The 18,293-nt window shown below is 32.6% G+C and overlaps 1 protein-coding gene across 1 annotated transcript; it reads right to left on the bottom strand.

Annotated features, from left to right (window-relative positions):
* Nucleotides 1-1,848: 1,848 nt before the first annotated feature.
* Nucleotides 1,849-5,926, bottom strand: LOC145587501 (putative glucuronoxylan glucuronosyltransferase F8H). The gene is made up of 3 exons (XM_081644238.1): nucleotides 5,092-5,926; nucleotides 4,692-4,942; nucleotides 1,849-3,861 (listed from the first exon to the last, which is right to left on the bottom strand). Exons 1-3 carry the CDS (start codon nucleotides 5,773-5,775, stop codon nucleotides 3,402-3,404), a joined length of 1,395 nt encoding a protein of 464 aa, XP_081500364.1. The 5' UTR covers nucleotides 5,776-5,926; the 3' UTR covers nucleotides 1,849-3,401.
* Nucleotides 5,927-18,293: the final 12,367 nt, after the last annotated feature.

Raw genomic sequence — 18,293 nt, 5'->3', positions numbered from 1 at the left:
TTGCGCCCATCCCAACCCTGCATTTCCTGTATTTTTCTACCAAGACCTGTCGATAAGGATTGTAACCCCTTGAGAGCTTACCCCATTGGCCTGGGGATGGAAGTCCTCCCTTCCTAACAATGCATAGTGGAAATTTGGGGGTCTAGCACCTATATCATTCCCTGTAGGGGAGACCGGCTTGTCCTGAAGGCCTCAAGATCTTCCCTTGCCTTCTCTATATGATGCAAGAGCGCAACCGAATTACCCTCGTCTCCTCTAAAGACCTTTTCGTTTCTGTTGATCCATAAACATCACAGAATCACTATAATATAGTGATTTTGTCGCTATGAATACCATCCTCCCTATAAAAACAGTAGGATATATCTCTGAATCTATTGTCGCATTGGAGTAGATTCAGCCAATTTCAAAGTGGGACCCAACGAGCAATCTTCCACACACACTGAGCTAGACACAATCTCTAAATAGGTGCTTAGGGCCTGTTCTCATACGATTATTTTCAGTTCATTTCAGCTCTAATAAGTTCAGTTCAATTCAGTTCAGCTCTAATAAATTCAGTTCAGCTCCTAATTTTCTTCTCTTATAAAATATTCATTTCAGTTCAGCTCAGCTCTAATAAGTTCAGTTTAGTTCAGTTCAGCTCAGTTCAGTCAATGAGAACAGGCCCTTAGTATCTTCTTCTTCCCCTCCACAAAGATCACATGCCATTTATACAGGTATACCCCTATGGTACAAATTTGATTTTACTACTATCCCATTCACAACTAATTTCCAAAGGAAGAGACTCCGCTTTGGAGGGATATTGAGGCGCCATAAAACCTTGCAGAATTCTGGTGTCAACCCACTGTCGAGATGTGTGGCCTTTACCCCCGAAGAAAGGCATACCCTGTCTTAGTTTTATATTTTCTTGTTTTATAATGATGCCAATATAGGATGTCTTCCTCCTGTATTTCTGACCATTCCAAGTTCAAGATATCTTTTGCATTATCCCATTCAAAATAATCCCTCAACTTCTGGATGTTCCATCTCTTTGGCCTCCTTAAGATCAGATCACTAACCAAACCTGCCCCAACTCCACTTAAAGTTTGATTGGAAGCGAGTACTGGAATCCTGCCATCTACCCATTTCATATTTGCAAACTTGATCCGTTCACCGGCACCAAACATGGAGTCATACAAGATCTCACAACATTGAGGAAATTGATTCAAACAACATGTAATTACCTGAGTTATTTCTTACTTCTTGCAAGTTTAATAACTTATGTATAATGTAGAGGAAGTCATAAGAAACAATGATATAAATTAATTTGTTCTCAAGTTTTGAATATCAAAAATTGTATTTGGATACCTTAAAATTTTATCCAAGTTAAGTGATTGTCATACTTTGTACTTATTCTTTTTATACAATTATACATGATCATGTTTTGAATTATCCATTTAGGTATTGCTGATTGTTCCTTTTAACAACAACTCCAATTGCACCAAACACTAGTCTTATAGTATAAACAAAAATTAATTTTAAAAACCCAATCATACAAGTTATGCTACAACATTTGTTATAATGAAAAACAAACATGCAAAAAAATCATAGGCTATGAACTCGTTTTCTTAAACCACACGGCATAATACAAATCAAGTATGCAAATATTTTAGTTAGACTTTGACATCATTCAAAGAAGGTTGCCTTCTTACTTTTATTAATTTAGAAACATTCAAAGTTTCAAACACATTTTTTTTATTTTTTTTTTAATTCAGCACAAAACGACCTTCTACCTATCCAAAATTAATTCAATTTCTGAAAAAATCAAAAATAGCACATATCACACGGCAAAATTGTCATATGACATAAAAAGATCTTTAAGTATGTCACTCTCTTCTCAAAATTTATCAATATTCAAGTATTCAACTGTACATTGTATATTCCCTAATTTTTACAGGCTCGTTTCTGACATTACATCTATACAATAATAATTCCTCTGTATAAACAGTATAAAATCCAAAAATAAAAAAATTGTATATTTTTTCAAAAAAATCTAAAAAATTTAAAAATTGAATTTTTTTTTCTCTTTCATCACATGAACCGTCTTCCACATCCAACCAGAATCAGCCACGTCACCAAAATAATATTGTGTCACCCAATCTTATCTTTCTTGTGTCAGAAAAATAGTGGGGTGTAGTAAAAAACAGTATTCACAGCTTGTCACAACTCCCTAGAAAAACACTCCAACTGGCTTCCATTATCAAATTTCTCATGCATTGCACACACTCCGTCACACTGATTTGTGACAACTTGTAAATAGAATTAGTATTAAAAGGAAACAGCATCGTGGCTATCAAAGAAAAGATCAAGGGTATAATGTAATAGAAATAGAGTAGAGGACAACAATTTTTTAGTTAAGACAATAAGAGAAATACCTGTTTATACAATTCATCTTTCCTGAGTTTAACACGCAGATGCTTTTCCAAAACTTCCTGCACAATATTCTTCTCAATCTCATCCCTGAGCCTTTCTGCCAAAAGAAAATAGCCATCTTTGGCTAAGTCTTCATACGAAGTTCCATACTTACTGAAACGGTTAGCCCATCGAAATAAATCTCGCGGAGTAATGAATCCATGTTTTCCAGCAAACACTTTGCTCTTCTGCCTCCGTAGCTGTAGTTCCTTCATAACTTCAATCATTTTATTCGCATAACTGCGAGGAATTTTGCATTTTTTCTCTAATATTTCAGTTAACTCATCATCTGGGATATCATTAACATGTATCTCAACAAAACGGTTGCGAAACGCACGTGAAAGCATCTTCCGGCCACCATAGAAAGTTGGAGGATTTTGAGTAGCAAAAAGCATAAAATTTGGGTGAGCACGCACAGTTTCACGCAGCTCTGGAACAAAAAGCTCTCGATTATCATCTAGCAATCGATTCAATGCTTCTAGGACGTCAGAAGGGGCAAGATTAAGCTCATCCAAGACAATCCAATGTCCATAACGAACGGCCTTAACCAATACACCTTCATGAAATACAAGTCTCCCACTGGCATCAGTAATATATGATCCTAAATATTCTTGCAGATCAGTATGTTCATGATTATTTATACGAACAAACTCATGGCCTGTTTTTGCAGCAAGATATTGCACAAGACTAGTCTTCCCACTAGAGGTTGGACCCTGCAAGAGAAATACCTGGTTGGCTGGTCACTGGTTGGCTGGTTGTGCCCGACGTCGTCAGTTGTTGTATTTTCTGTTTTAGTGTTTTTGGGTTGACAGTTGTTTTTTTGGTTGTTGTTCCTTTTTTTGATAGCTCTTTTGTCAAAAAAAAAAAAAAAAAAAAAATACCCAAATTAAATCTCGAAATTCCAAGCTGGCAAACCTGACCCCACCAATGACTTTCTCCCACGTGTCCTGTCCTTATTGGTCAGAAACCCTCGTCCTTTGGTGGGCCAGCTTTGTACTAAGAGTGCGAAGCACCTGCCACGTGGCATCCCCTTTTTCGATCCGATCGTTGAAAAGGAGGGCCCTACTCACATTTGGGTCCCACAGGTTTCTTTGGATGGCCGTGAGGTTGGTCCGGGACACGTGATCGAGGATTGTACCTAGCTTTGCGACGTCCCGCTCCGCCACGGTCAAGGATATGTTGGCCCATGGCACGACGTCTTCGAATGGCAACTTAATGCCATCCGCTATGATCACAGGTACGCAACCAAGTGCAACCGATTCCACTAGGCGTGGACTCCACGGAGCCCACCCTAGGGGACATAAACAAAACACGGACCTTGCGATTTCTGACTGGTAACCGGCGTACCTATGTCTCTTTAGGTAAAACCTCCGGTTATTGTTGAAATTCCGCCAAATGTGGGTCCTTACAGCCCTACAAAAGAATAACACGAACAACATCAATATAAAAGTGGAGTCATTGTTGTAAAGAACTTTTTTGGGTCACTATACCAATAATAACATGGTGTTAGGATTTAAAGCACTTGTTCCAATAATAATACCATTATTATTATTCCTATTTCCTAAAGTAATTTTACAACAAGATTCCTTAATAAAGAAGGTAATGCGTAAATTAATCATAATCTTCTATCGATGTGATAAAGACTGTTACATAATGCAAATCGATTTAGATATATCGTATCTTAAAAGCTACAACATGGAGTACTATTATAAGTTAATAAGCCATCGCATTAAATTTTTGACCAATTCAAATTCAAATATAGAATGTACGTCTAGACGAAAAAACAAGAACAGAACATTATTATCGATACAACGATAAAGTATAGTCTAAGTGGTCATAAGTACAACATCAAACCCAAATCTACCGCGTAAATTTGTCCTAAGTTCAAATTATATTAAAGCTTAGCAAAGTCTATAAATGTTTTGTGACATGCAAATACAAGTATATGACAAGAATCTAATCAAAATTCCAAATTTAAGAAAAACAAAGAAAAGGAAAGAAATTAAATGTCAATAAATTGGATATATTTAGTAGTCTTCATACTTTTAGCTTGTCAAAAGGGCAAATATTACCAAGAAGGTCATGAGAATTAGTTGTGAAAATTAATAACACATCAACCACTAAATTTAATGGAGTAACTTCTCGTTTGAACACTTGAATGGCAAGCATATAAAGAGTCACAAGGGTAGAATTGGAATTTCAAGACCAAAAAAATTTAAAAGAGAGAGAGAAAAAGTATGTACTTGCTGTAAAAGCGACCGCTGACATTCTTAGGATTGACCTCCATTTTACCCCTGAAAAATGCAAAAATATCACGACGACCATCCAACGGCCACCTTTCGGCCGTCGTACGTACACTTCCCGGCGGTACGTACGGCGGCACCACCACACTCTCCGCTGATTGACACGGGTGTTTGTATTTCACCCCGAAAGTTTGTAAAATTATCGAACCTCTTAATTCTTTCATTATACCATCTTCAATTGCCACATTTTCCTGTAACAACAATAAACAAAATAAATAAGACGATGATGATTATTTATTATTTTTATTGATTTGAACTCACTTATAAAAAAATGAGGCCGAGGCCGGCTGCATGAGCCGGAATAAGACGATACGAGTATATAAACCAATTTTGGACTTACCATGGTATGAAAACAGGCGCCGAAGTCGTGGGAAGCGACGAAGATATGGTCGGCTCCGCGGCTTCGATTCCAGAAGGGGAAGGCGGAGGAGACGTGAGTAACGGCGGAGGAAATGAGGGAGCGAGCATGTCCAATAGCAGGGAAGCCATTAATTGTGCTGAAATTACAAGAAACATAGACAGGAACAAAGAAGAAATCCGCTTGATTTGGGTCAAATGTTCGAACATTACTTTCTAATAAAGCTCTATGAATAGCAACTTCAGATGCGAACAAATGTTTGGTGCATCTTTCGTTGTTTTGAACCCAATATTGGTTGTATTTAGCTGGCAATTCGTAAACATAAATCTTGACATCATCAGCATCCGAAGATGAAGAACCCGTGTCTTGCGTCTCGGCGAGAGCGCGAGGTTTAGCAAACGAGGAGGAGGACAATGGTGATGACGACGAAAGCGAGGGAGGTGGTGAATAATGGTTTCGTAAAGGAGGGAAGGAGATGAACAAATAGAAAGAAATAAACAACCAAACAAACCATTTAATTGCTCTGTAAAAGATTATAGAGTTTCTTTTGAAATTATGATTATTGATGATTTCTTTGTTTCTACCATGTTTGTGATTTGAATGTAAGAATTTCATCCTAACATAGAAACCTTTTCTTCCTTTGATGGGTATGTTAAAATCCACCATTTTTTTTTTAAATTAGGAAGCGATTATTTAGGAGTTGGGTGAAATGGGATTTTCTTGGTTTGGTGTTGGGGATCAAGTAGAGAAGAAGGAACAAAGACTAGTTTAGTTTAGAGAGAGAAAGAAATAGAGTTTGTTGGGGGTTCGTTTTTGCTTAAAGATGATGAAATTTTTTATTAAGTGTAGTTGGGAGAGATGCTTACTACTATTGTATTGGATTTGGTTGATTTTCTGTTATGCTTTCAATTAATGGTGATGGTATTATTGGTGAACACTTTATTATTGAATTGGGTTGATAGGTTATTAATCCTCCCTCTACCCCGATTATTTGTCTCATAGCCATATATTACTTTATTCTGAATCAACTTTTGATTGCAAGGAATTAATAATATGGAGTGGAGAAATTAGTAGGATATTATTAATAGAGTATTTATGAGAGTAATATTGCAAGTCTCTTGTAGACATTTATGTTATGAGACAATCTTTAAAAAAAAATACTAGTCTTTTTTAGACTTTTATATCATGAGACAATCTTTTAAGGATAACCTAACGATAAAAATTGGACAGGGACAAAGGGAGTAATTGCTCCGGGTGAGCTTTGATAATTGTTATCAGGGGTCAGTAAAGGTTTATTGTCAAACTGGATACCTGCAGAGTCAACGTAAATTAGCTAATCTGGGGGTTTATCCGGGGATAATTGCTTCGATAATAAAGTCAATAAGATGAATAAAAAAGGAGGTGAAAGATAATTTGTAGAGAGAAGTTTAGAGAGAAAAATCGTACCTTATAAGTGAATTATACTTGGGTATTTATAGAAAGATAACCAAACTGGTGTCAAGTGTGATCCACATAGCTTGCATGACAAGTGGGTGGTGAATATCCACGTGGTTAGAAGCAACTCTCCACGTGACTGACGAGAATATGTCGATATAGTTTTCGTACCAATATAGAACAAGACCTAAGAGTGAAGTTCCTGTCCATTGCTCTATATATTATATCGGCGCCGGTATCATCCCATACAGTAATTACGATTATCTTTTCTCCGATCTGATGTAATGTAATAAGGATTAATAATAGTGATGTTGATGAGATTAGATTAAAGTATACTGAGTATTAAAAAGGTGAGGATATAATTTTGATTGGTCTATTTAATTAAGTGGAGATCTTTTGTTGAGTAGAAAAATATTGGACTTTGGAAGAAAAGGGTGTGGAAGAAGTTGATTAGTTTAGTAGAGAGCTTCGGAAGTGGTTCTTGGAAATTGTGCAAAGCATATTAGTGTTTTTAATAATGACATAATGTTGTAGTTAAATTGACTAAAATGACCTTTAGCAAGTTTTGAATTTGTCCGTGATTTGGTCATGTACTGGACCTTCTTTGGCGGCTTTGTCTGTGGGCAAGTCGGCCATTAATTAAAAGTATATAAGAATAAATTTGGTTGTAACTTGTAATTATGGTTAAGTTTATATAATTAGATGATAAGTTTACATTGTCAGAATTCATAACCAAAACAGCTCATATAATGCAAGTACAATGGGGCCTTTGTTGCCTCTTTTGCTGGTCATGTGAGGATTACAAAAGAAGAGGTGCTCTAAATGCTAATACAGTAGGGGATTAAAGGTCAATAATATACTACTTGTGTGATACATTTGATACTATTCCCTTTCAGAATTGTTCTATTGACTTTTTTACGATTTTTTTCGAAGCTTGTCGATCTTAAGCCATCAATATTTCTAATTATATTGAAATGAATTTAATAAAAATTTATACACGTAACTTAATAACTTAATAATGTTTGACACAATTATGCAATGAGACGACTTTTATAGATGTAAGATATACGACTAGAAGCAATGTTGTTGGTCATTGGCCATCAATATTACTCCATTTTAAGTTGTACTCACGTGAGGCGGTCCTCATCAACTAATTTGAATATTTGATTGCTCATCATATCATATAGTTAGTTGTTCACTTCGTTAGAAAAAAATCAAATCACTTTGTAAGTTTGTTGCATGCATGTATACAGCTCAATTTCATTAATCACCATATTGGCAATGTTGTAATAAGTGTCAAACTGTCAATACATAAGAATGAATTGAAGTTTTTCAGCCAAGTGAATCACACTAATTGTCAACACACATGATATATATCTTAACCTCTTACTGAAAATTTTTAGAAGTGTTACCTAAGTTCAAATTACAATTAAAACAAGTTTTAATTATAATTCGTAACTGTAGATTAGCTAGCTAGTTTCCGGTAAATTCAAACAAATTTAGATAAGTGAAAATCAAATGAATAGAACACAACCTAATCATTAATTGGGCTTATGTAACAAACTACGACAGGATGATCATCGAGGATGTATATGATTAACACACAAGTCAAGTAAGAGTATCATAAAATTAATTAAGAAAGTAACCTTAGCTCACAAGTCACATTAGCTTCCTAATATTTTCCGATATTGATGATATCATATCTCTAACATTATGCGATATGTGATGAGTTATTTTCACGCATATGTAAACCTCGCAACCTAGCCTCCAAGCCTTAACCCAAGCCACCATCTTAGCCTAAGTATGACCACGACTTGCACTTACACTAAGCTACTGGAAGTATCTTTTTGAAAGTACATCGTAAAATCTACACAAATAAAGAGATTATATTATTCGATAATAATTTTTTTATAAATAAAGACAAATTGATCAAATATATTATTTGTAAACAAATTAGTGAAGTTTGATGATATCATATTATCACCACACAGTGCTTGGTCGGCGAATGACTTGGTTTAATTAGTGGCTAATATAAATCGAACTAATTAATCAAAAATGTCATTTCACTTTTACATCACTAACCTTTAGCTTGTTTGCATTAGCAACATATATCATGCTTTGTTTTCCTTATTAATTAATTAACATTAGGTGGCAAAAGTATCAAAATCATCAACTATTATAAAAGATAAAAGCTCCATTATCTTTTGCATGGCTGCGTTACTTGTACGTCTTGTTATTTTATTTTTCTGAATTCTTTCATATTTAGAGTGCCACACGTGTGAAGTTTATATATATATATATATATCATATATATTGGGTTATCATAATCATTTTGATTAGACAAATAAAAGTGACAAGCCTTGATTAATATAGTATGTAGAACAAGAATTTTTCAAAATTTAATTGTTGATTTTTTATAACCTATAAACAAGTGATAACTAAAGATATTTCTTTATTATTTTAGCAATTCCTCGAAGAATTATCTGAGAGCATTCAAAAAAAAAGTTAATTATGAAAACTCAGATATTATTTTAGGAGTATAATTTTTCCAACGTAATAAAATAAAATTAAGTCGGTAAAATTGATGTGTTTTAAATATTTGATCTACCTCTAAAAAAGTTATATAAAAACTAAAATATACTAATATATTTACATAGCAGATATATTAAGTCTTGATTATCAGAGAAAAAAAAAAAAAAAAAGTTGATATACTTGTATTAAGTCTTAAGTATGGCCTTACCAACTCCTATGAAAATGAAATGTTCACAGTGAGACCTAAAAGTTTGGAAATATATAACAATTGCAAAAGGTGTAGATGGCCAAAGTGGTTTTATAATTTGCTTTCATCGTGTTTTTGATGTACAAGTTTTTTTTAATATGCTTTCATATTCCTTTAATGTACGCGTTAAAAAAATTCACAGTATCAAATCAACTTTGTAAGATCGTATTTAGAAAATAAATAAATACGGTTGTTTATTTTTTTGTTTTGGTGTTTAGAAAACCACAAAGGTGGGGTGAGAATCGATTCCGAGATCTCCTGAAATCGAGAAAGGAAAGTCTAACCAGTTGAGCTATCCCCCACTCTCAACACGATTGTTTATTTGATTGCATACTATTATATCCTAATTAAAAGTAAATATATATACAGCTCAAAAATAAATGAGTACACCTCTATTTAATTTCCATGTTCCATACATGTTAATTTTAACACAATACGAGTATCATGTTCCACGCCTGCATATTAATTTAACACAAAATCCCTTCTTTTTTTTTGGTTTGGTTAGTAGTTGAACTGTTGAAAGTAAAAGAACACACATATATGTCTCATTTTTCTTCATAAAAGAGCATAGATTGTGATTAAATAGGACATGTAGTATATGTAATCTCATATATACTACGTACATACATACTCTTGATAGATTTAAAAGAGAATATATACAAGTATTAATGTAGGAAGATTATAGTCAGTCTCTACATGTATGATTTAGTAGGTTCCGTCAATCTAGTTATGGTGGAATTTTTAGTTTTATATATCTATATGCATGAATACAGATTAGAAGATATGTCTTGCAGATTTGTGAAACCGAGTGTCTATATATAATTGTTAAAGGACCAACTCAACCAAAAGTTTAAACTGATAGTTGAAACCCACGAATATGTTTTATACTCTATCACGCCCCCTCACACAAAGGCCCTTTAGGCTTGAAGTGTGGATTTTGCATGGGCCCCCTTTCATACCCAGAGTTTAGTATTCCACTTTGAAAGAAGAGGTGGATGAGATTCGAACCCATGACCTTTGTGTCACATTAACTCTGATACGACATATTCTTAGGTGCACCCTTAATAGGTGCACCACTCATCAAATACCCCATTTTATACACCAAACACACATATATACTATGTACTAGTGTAATACTGGAGTATTGGTATATATTACTTCATCTCCTTCCTTTAATCTTCTTCCTATTTTATTTCTTTCCTTATTTCTTAATTTTCACATAAATTTTTCTCTTTTTTCCAAATTCTTTACTTAACTCTTAATTTTGGTTGAAATTTTCTCTCTCCACTGTGTTTGACATTATCTTCTTCTATTAAAATTTTCTCTCTCCTCCATTTTTTATATTTTCGTTGATTCGTGATGAATTTAATAGGAATCTTGAAGACATTGTTGGTATAAGTTAGTTTATGTTATTGACTTGTAATTTGGTTTAAGTGGTTTTATTCTAGGTTAGTGTTTTATTTGGTTGATTGTAATTAGGTTTTTTTTTTTTAAGGTTACATTCAATTGTAATTGTATTCAGTTTAATTTCAATCAATTTGATCTATGTATGAATTTCGATTTGTTTTTTGTGGTGATTTTGTAATAATTTTGATCAATTTTATTAGGTTTGTGAACATGTATTCATATGAATTGAATTTACGGCCTTTAATTATGAACATAAGAAAATTGAAGAAATAAAAAATAAATTGATGATGAAATATACGCATTATAAGTATTAAAAATATGAACATATGCATTTTAGAAAATGAACATACGCATTCAAAATATGAACATATGCATTGGTTCATTTTTGAATGCATATGAACATAATTAAGCATTTCCGAATGTGAACATATACATAAAAAAATATGAACAGGATTTAGAAAGTGAATATATGCATTTCAGAAAGTGAACATAAGTATTCAAAATATGAACATAAGAATTCAAAATATGAACATATGCATTTCAGAATGTGAACATATAGTATCCGTTTGATTTCACTAATTTTTTTGACAATTCCAATAAAAAATTTCGAACAACAGAGTATCGAACAATATTCAAACAAAATTAAGTGATAATCATATAAATTCAAACAAAATTAAGTGAAATTTACATAAATTGCCTCTTTTTTTTTTGGGAGAATCTGTTTGATTTTTCATCTCATCTCAAATATTCATGGTTGTTTTTTAAGAGAGAGTGAATTGTGTTTGATTGTTAGAGAGAGAAAATCAAAGAGAGGAGTAATAAATTTTAGAAATTTAAATTTAAGAGTGACGCTTTTAAAAAAAATTATATTTAAAAAATAATTGCTGTTAAAAGTGATGGTTGAGTGGGCTGTATTTTAAAAATATGTTCAGTTTTTGGGTGGGCTCATTTTGGTTTGGGGCTTTTTTAATGGAGCGCGTTTGAAATTGGGTTTATGGGCTGATGTTGCATCTAAAATAGGTGCACAAGGCCATAAGGGTGCAGCTTAGACCTATTGCTCTGATACTATGTTAGAGGATCATTTTAACCAAAAGCTTAAAGTGATGGTTGAAACCTAAGAATATGTTTAACACTATATCAGTAATATGTCACATGGTTTTATATTTGAAAGATCTGCCAACCATTAATTTAGGGGTGTTTAATAATATGATGTACATGAATTGAGAATAACTAGATCGGATGATTGTAAGATGATTTTAAGTTTGTAACCTGTAAATGTCAAATAACTTTTATTCAATAAAATCACTCGTCCCTATTTCATTCCAAAAATATATAGGATCTCTTTAGTTTATTTCAAGTTGCTGTTAAACCATTTTAAAATTATTTATATACTCCTATGCTCAAATGCTAGATAGTAACTTGTGATAAAAATGAAACATGACTGTCATTTAGAGTCGAATACATAATACATGTGATGAACTGATGCTGAAGTATTCATGAGACAAACTATTGGCATCCTATTACTCCTTTAAATTTTTATTAATTTATTGCTAAATAACTTTATTTTCGCGTGAAAAAAAATTGGTATGCAATGAGATGGGTCTATATATTGTCACTCACTGATGGCAATGGATCAAATTAGGATTAGTTGGAGCTTCACCCGTATATCCATCCATTATTCCAATTGCTCCATTTATGTCCATCCGTCATCCGCTTCAACCATCATCCATATATGTCCGTCCATCATTCGCGAATGAAACGGGTGGAGCGGATGACTAATGGATGAATATTTAAAGTGAAAAAAATATCCACATAAACTCTAATATAGTAATATTCGGTTATTTATACAATTTTTTTATTTTATTAATAGAAAAGGAAACCATAACAATATATTGTTTGAAAAAATTAATTTGCAATAAAAAAAAAATTAAAATTTCATGCATAATTTTCATACTTATTTTATTTTTAAAATTTTTAGGAAAAAAATTCAATATATGTTAAACGGGTGGGTAAATGGTTAGCGGGTGAAGAATAAGATCTCCACATCCGATCCGATTCATCATCCGCTTCATCCGTCACCCGTTTCTCATGCATCCATTTATTTCGAGTTTTCGTCCATTTATTTAAAGCAGGTGGAGTGGATTAGCGGATATCCATTTAATATTATCATCCCTGTCTACTATAAATAAAGTCAAAATTTAGTCAAATTAGATTAAAAAAATATATATATTTCTAAACCAAAGCGGATATCCATTTAATATTGTCATCCCTGTCTACTACTACATTATTACAATCATTAGAAAAACATATTTCAGTAAAGATAACAAGTCCGAAGACAAACGGTGAAGCATTCACGAGATATAACACTTAAAAGGTCCCATTACTCGAATTAGTTCCATAGCATCCATTGCAAAAAAGTTCCTTTAAGTGAGAAAAGAAAAATGTCCAAGTACCTTTCACTAGAAACCATGGGTTAACACAGGAAACTGAGTTGTTCTCGCACATGCTATAGACAGGATGCATGTGATACATTATTGTATTTGCGACAAACCAGAGTTGACAAATATCTATTATTAATACCAAGTAATAATTATAAGTCGTATTATTTTTGTCCCAATTTTAAGATTGTGGATTATGGCCAAATATATTTAGTACAAGTGAATAAGATACTGTGTAGTATGTATGATCCAAATTATGGTGAATGGTCACTATCTGTATAGAAGAGTGCCAATAAACTGTACAAAAAATTTTAAAATAACATGCCAATAAACATCTAATCTATGTCGAAAATTGATTGATTCAACAAAATGCAAGACTCAAAGTTAATGCCAAAAACTAGAGCATAAAAAAGTTGTCATTCTATATAGACAATAATGCATGTAGATATGTTCGATCTTCACCTTGTTGTAGGCACATAAAATTTGTTCAAATATCATATTGTAGTGTAAATCGTTTGGTCGTCATCCCATTGACTTGATAATATAAATAAAATTAATTAATTTGGGTGAATTACATTAAGCTCAATATAGTTAATGAGTTCATTAAAACCCAACAAAACGAGATAATTAAACTAATAATAATGCATGATTATTACCAAGTTCGAGAATAATAGGCTTAATGTACACTAAAGTTATAAACCCCTCATTCAATTATGAAGTATTAAATCTTTATCTATCGCACTTATTTGAAAGGAGATTAAACTATAAAAACCTAAATGACTCAAGTTTTTTCTTTAATCACCATCCACTCAAGTTAAAAAAAGTATCTCCCTTAAAAGAAGAATAACAAGCATTATTTTGACAAGTAAAGATTAATGGAATGAAGAGAAGACTGGACAAATCTTAAACCTCTCGAAAACCCCATCTTGGCACAACAATGATATTTGATTAAAATCAAAAGACCCTCAATTAAGACTCAAAAGTTGCTCATGAGCCAAGTCAAATTTAATATGGAGATCGAATCAAAGATCAAATTAGACATCATACCCAAAATTTTACATTTTATTTCGATCAATAATTTGAAATCTATTAATTATTTACAAATTTAAATTTACGTCTATATTTCTCCGCACACGTACATCATGTATGGTAAGGTGGCTTCTATAATTGTTCAGGTTAGTGTAGGACGGTAGAATATTTATGTGACGAATGGGTAAAACATGTAAATTTGACCATTTTACAGCCTTGGTAACAAACTAGTGTGTTGATAATGCTATGTCTCAATTTAGCAGTACATATAGAGGTAGAGATAGATAAAATAATTCGGAAAAAGATAGGCAACATAATAGTAAAGAAATGGACCCATAATTTTTATCGTAGGAAAAATTCTCAAGAGAGTAAAAAACCCTTGATAAGGAGTACAAGAGAACTCTCACTGAGTCTCAATATAAGAACTCACAAAGAAGTAGTACAAAAATAAGAATAGTGGATTCGTAAATTGGTAGAGAATTATAAGGAGGTAAAAGGCTTATATGTGTATGATATGACTTCTTCTATGTGTATGTATGTAGATTGAATGTCCATGTTCTATATTTATAGTTGTAGATGGAGCTTGGAAGAATGCCCAGAAAATTCCAGAACCTCCTTCATTACTCTTGTATCCATAATATTCTAGAACGTTCACGAACCATGTATTCTAGTCGATTTCAATGTCAAGAATTCTCAAAAATGATAAAGTTAGTTGACAATTCTAGAGAAAATATGGGTAAGGAGACTTAGGGCCTATTTTTTTCAGATTATTTTCAATTTAGTTCAGTTCAGTTTAGTTCCAATAAGTTCAGTTCAGTTCTTAATTTTCTTCTCTCATAAAATATTCAGTTTAGTTCAGTTCCAATAAGTTCGGTTTAGTTCAGTTCAGCTCAGTTCAGTCAATTAGAACAGGCCCTAAGGACTACCTACATTGATTTTTTTGAAAACATCTAAAATATGCATAAATACTCCACCAAAATAATGAGCTTATAAAATTTGGAACACGAATAAATATAAGAAAACATAACAACTTAGATCATTTCATGTTAATCTTATACGAAGTATTAATTTTTTTTTTTCACAGGAAAGTTCTAACATTATTATACCAATTGATAATATTTACAAATTAAACATCCTTTTCTCATTAAATTAAAATAAAATTGTAGTTGATGTAAGAGAGCAAACTGCTAACACAATTACTACTACTAATAATAAAAGGTTTGACCAGCAGGCTGGTCAAAGTTAAGCTCTGAACACATCTGATGCTTCTCATTCTCATGTGAACGTTGAGGTCCCTTTCATACCTTATATTGAAATTCTGCCAATGTTGAGTAAATTAGTATTTAATTCTATAAATACAAACTGATTATATCTGAAATACTATAAATTCATGAATTGCCAACCCTATCAACGTTCATATTCAAGGCCTCTTAATGAATACTACTCAGTATAATGCAATAATATACCATTTTATTACGTGTAAACCCGTGAGATAATATAACCAAACTAAAAGTAATGTTTAGTTAGAGTATGTTTTCTTCAATAAATTTCAATTAATTCGTAAATAACCTTATAAATGAACTTTATACTTTGCAATTCCTCTATATTTTAATGATGTCAACAAATACTGGTATAATTTTTCCTTTTGCGTTTTCATAAGGTAGTTTATCGGTTTAAGATCGGACCAATTAGACGGCTAGACTGAATCAAATTGAAGATCGAAAATTAAAGTTTTAAGCTAATACGTATAAGTAGGGGTGTTCACGGTGCGGTTTGTAATTTTTTCAAACCGCAGTTTAAAAAAACCACACCAAACCGCACCGCAAAATGTGGTTTGGTGCAGTGCGGTTTGCGGTTTAACCGTATTTTATTAAAATTGTAATTATTCTTTTTAAAACAAAACTTTTATTTTATTTTATAATTATTAGTTTATAATTCAAATACTACCTCCGTTAATTATTATGTGCAACAAAGGGGTATTATTTGTGAGACATAAAAAATTCCTTTGTTGCACATAATAATTAACGGAGGTAGTATTAAACTCTTTATCAACCTTTAATTAACTAATAGTTAAAGATTAGCTCATATAATTTAGTTTTTTTTATATAATTTTAATGAAAATATATAAAAATCGCAAACTGCATTAAAGTACGGTTTGGTCTCAATATTTTTGGAAACCGCACCAAACCGCAAACCGCGATTTGGTCATTTTTAAAAACCGCACCGCGATTTTCAAACCGCAAACCGCACCAAACCGCAAAATTCCGGTTTGGTTTGCGGTTTGATGTGGTTTAAACCACACTCTGTACAGTCCTACGTATAAGACTTAAAGACTGAATCATTAAAAACCATCCTTAAACTTGAATTGGCCTGGTTTTATAAATCTAATACCGAGTAGCTCATAGTATCATTTTAGAGATTTTGATACATAATTTCAAACATAAAATTGATATGGTCCAAGACCAGTCCTCACACAATTTTGGACCGAGGACCCAAATTATTTTTTTTTTGACACAAATACTAGATTGGTTTCCTTTGGGCCTGATATGGTCTATTTTCTGATTCAAAATGGTCTATGAACACCCCTAATTATTTATATTGTATTGATGAGATAAATTGTAACTTATTTCACAGACTCGTAGTTACTTAGGGCCTGTTCTCATATGTTTATTTTCATTTCAGCTCAGCTCTAATAAGTTCAGTTCAGCTCAACTTCTGATTTCCTTCTCTTATAAAATGTTCAGTTCAGTTTCGTTCAGCTCAGTTCAGTCAATGAGAACAAGCCCTTAGTTAGACGCTTAAATCTGTTTATTATAAGATGTGTTGCACGCCACTTAATTGCCCTTGTGGACTTGTGGTTTGTTGTCCATATATAATATCCCATTTTATTTAAATCAAGGTCTATAATAGATTGTAACTTATCCTTGATGACTTGACTTGATATGGTTGGTACTCCTGTGTGCACGAATGTCTATCACCCGCGATTGGCCGAGGTGGTAGGGACTAATTGACGTCGTGCATGGAGGAGGTGACTGATGCTGTGCATGAACTGCAAATCTAAGTGATGAAGGGAAGTCATCAATTCATCATATCCAAGTTAAGGGCTATTTATGGAGTAATTTGATATAACATGATCACGTAACACTCATATCATATGAGCTAAAGACGATATGCCCCGACTCCATTGAACCCGATTCATATCCAATCTACACACCTTATTTAGTGTGTAGTTATATAATGAGGTCTAAAAATTGGTTAACATCTAACTATTTTAGTCAAATCCAACTTTAGAGTGGCAAAAAATATTTGGTTTGGATAAGTGATGTAAAGATCCAAATGTATGTTGGCCCAAAAGGCACTTTACGGGTCAATGTGCATATTTCTGTTGGGCTTGACAAAGTCCTTAATTCCTTTATTATTATTAGTAAAATGTGACTAAAATCAAATTATGTTAGCCAATTGAAACTTGGATTACCAACGAACCACCAGTCCACCACCTTTGAAGCAATTGCTAGCTGGACTCAGCAATGCCCATCATTCCAAGCAACATCTAATTCTTTTGAAATGGACAATAAGAAAATTGAAATATCGTAAGGGAGAACTGAGAATCATTGGTGGATGAAATTCCGTAGAAAATTACTTTCTCTATTTTATATGTTTATTTTGAATTTGACCTAATCTATTTGACAATTTTTTTTTTTTTTTTTTTTTTTTTTTTTTTTTTTTTTTTTTTTAACGAGTAATAAGGAAAAACTAACGTATATGAAGTAGGAGTATTAAATTTGAACATGTTTAGGATAGAATAATCAATTTTACCTTAATTCTAAAAATCTCTTCCAACCCCTTTCTTCTTTTTTTGTTTTTTTTTTTCAAAATTAGACTATAAGAGTCAAATTTAGTTTCAAATCCTCAGTCAACCAAATACTTTTATAGAGATTTGAAGTAGTTACATACCTTTATCTTTGCCATCAAATCCTCAGTCAGCTAAACAACTTTTATAAAAATTTTGCCAAATTCAAGTGTTATGCGAGGGAAGGGGGCCAAGTAGTGTGTGTTGACCTCGTTGATCTCACAAAATTTTAGAAGTCTAGCAGTCT

Source organism: Chenopodium album, chromosome 17 (genome assembly GCF_948465745.1).
Source record: "Chenopodium album chromosome 17, dcCheAlbu1.1, whole genome shotgun sequence".
NCBI lineage: Eukaryota > Viridiplantae > Streptophyta > Magnoliopsida > Caryophyllales > Amaranthaceae > Chenopodium > Chenopodium album.
Note: the sequence above shows the minus strand (reverse complement) of the source record. Positions and strands in the feature narration are given on the sequence as shown.

Bases quoted from the DNA above. Each gene is read 5' to 3' on its own strand.
- LOC145587501 (XM_081644238.1), bottom strand. From the start codon at position 5,775: ATGGTGGATTTTAACATACCCATCAAAGGAAGAAAAGGTTTCTATGTT. The intron at 4,943-5,091 runs GTAAGTCCAAAA...TTGTTGTTACAG, and splicing joins GCGCCTGTTTTCATACCATG to GAAAATGTGGCAATTGAAGA. The intron at 3,862-4,691 runs GTACATACTTTT...ATTCTTTTGTAG, and splicing joins AGCGGTCGCTTTTACAGCAA to GGCTGTAAGGACCCACATTT.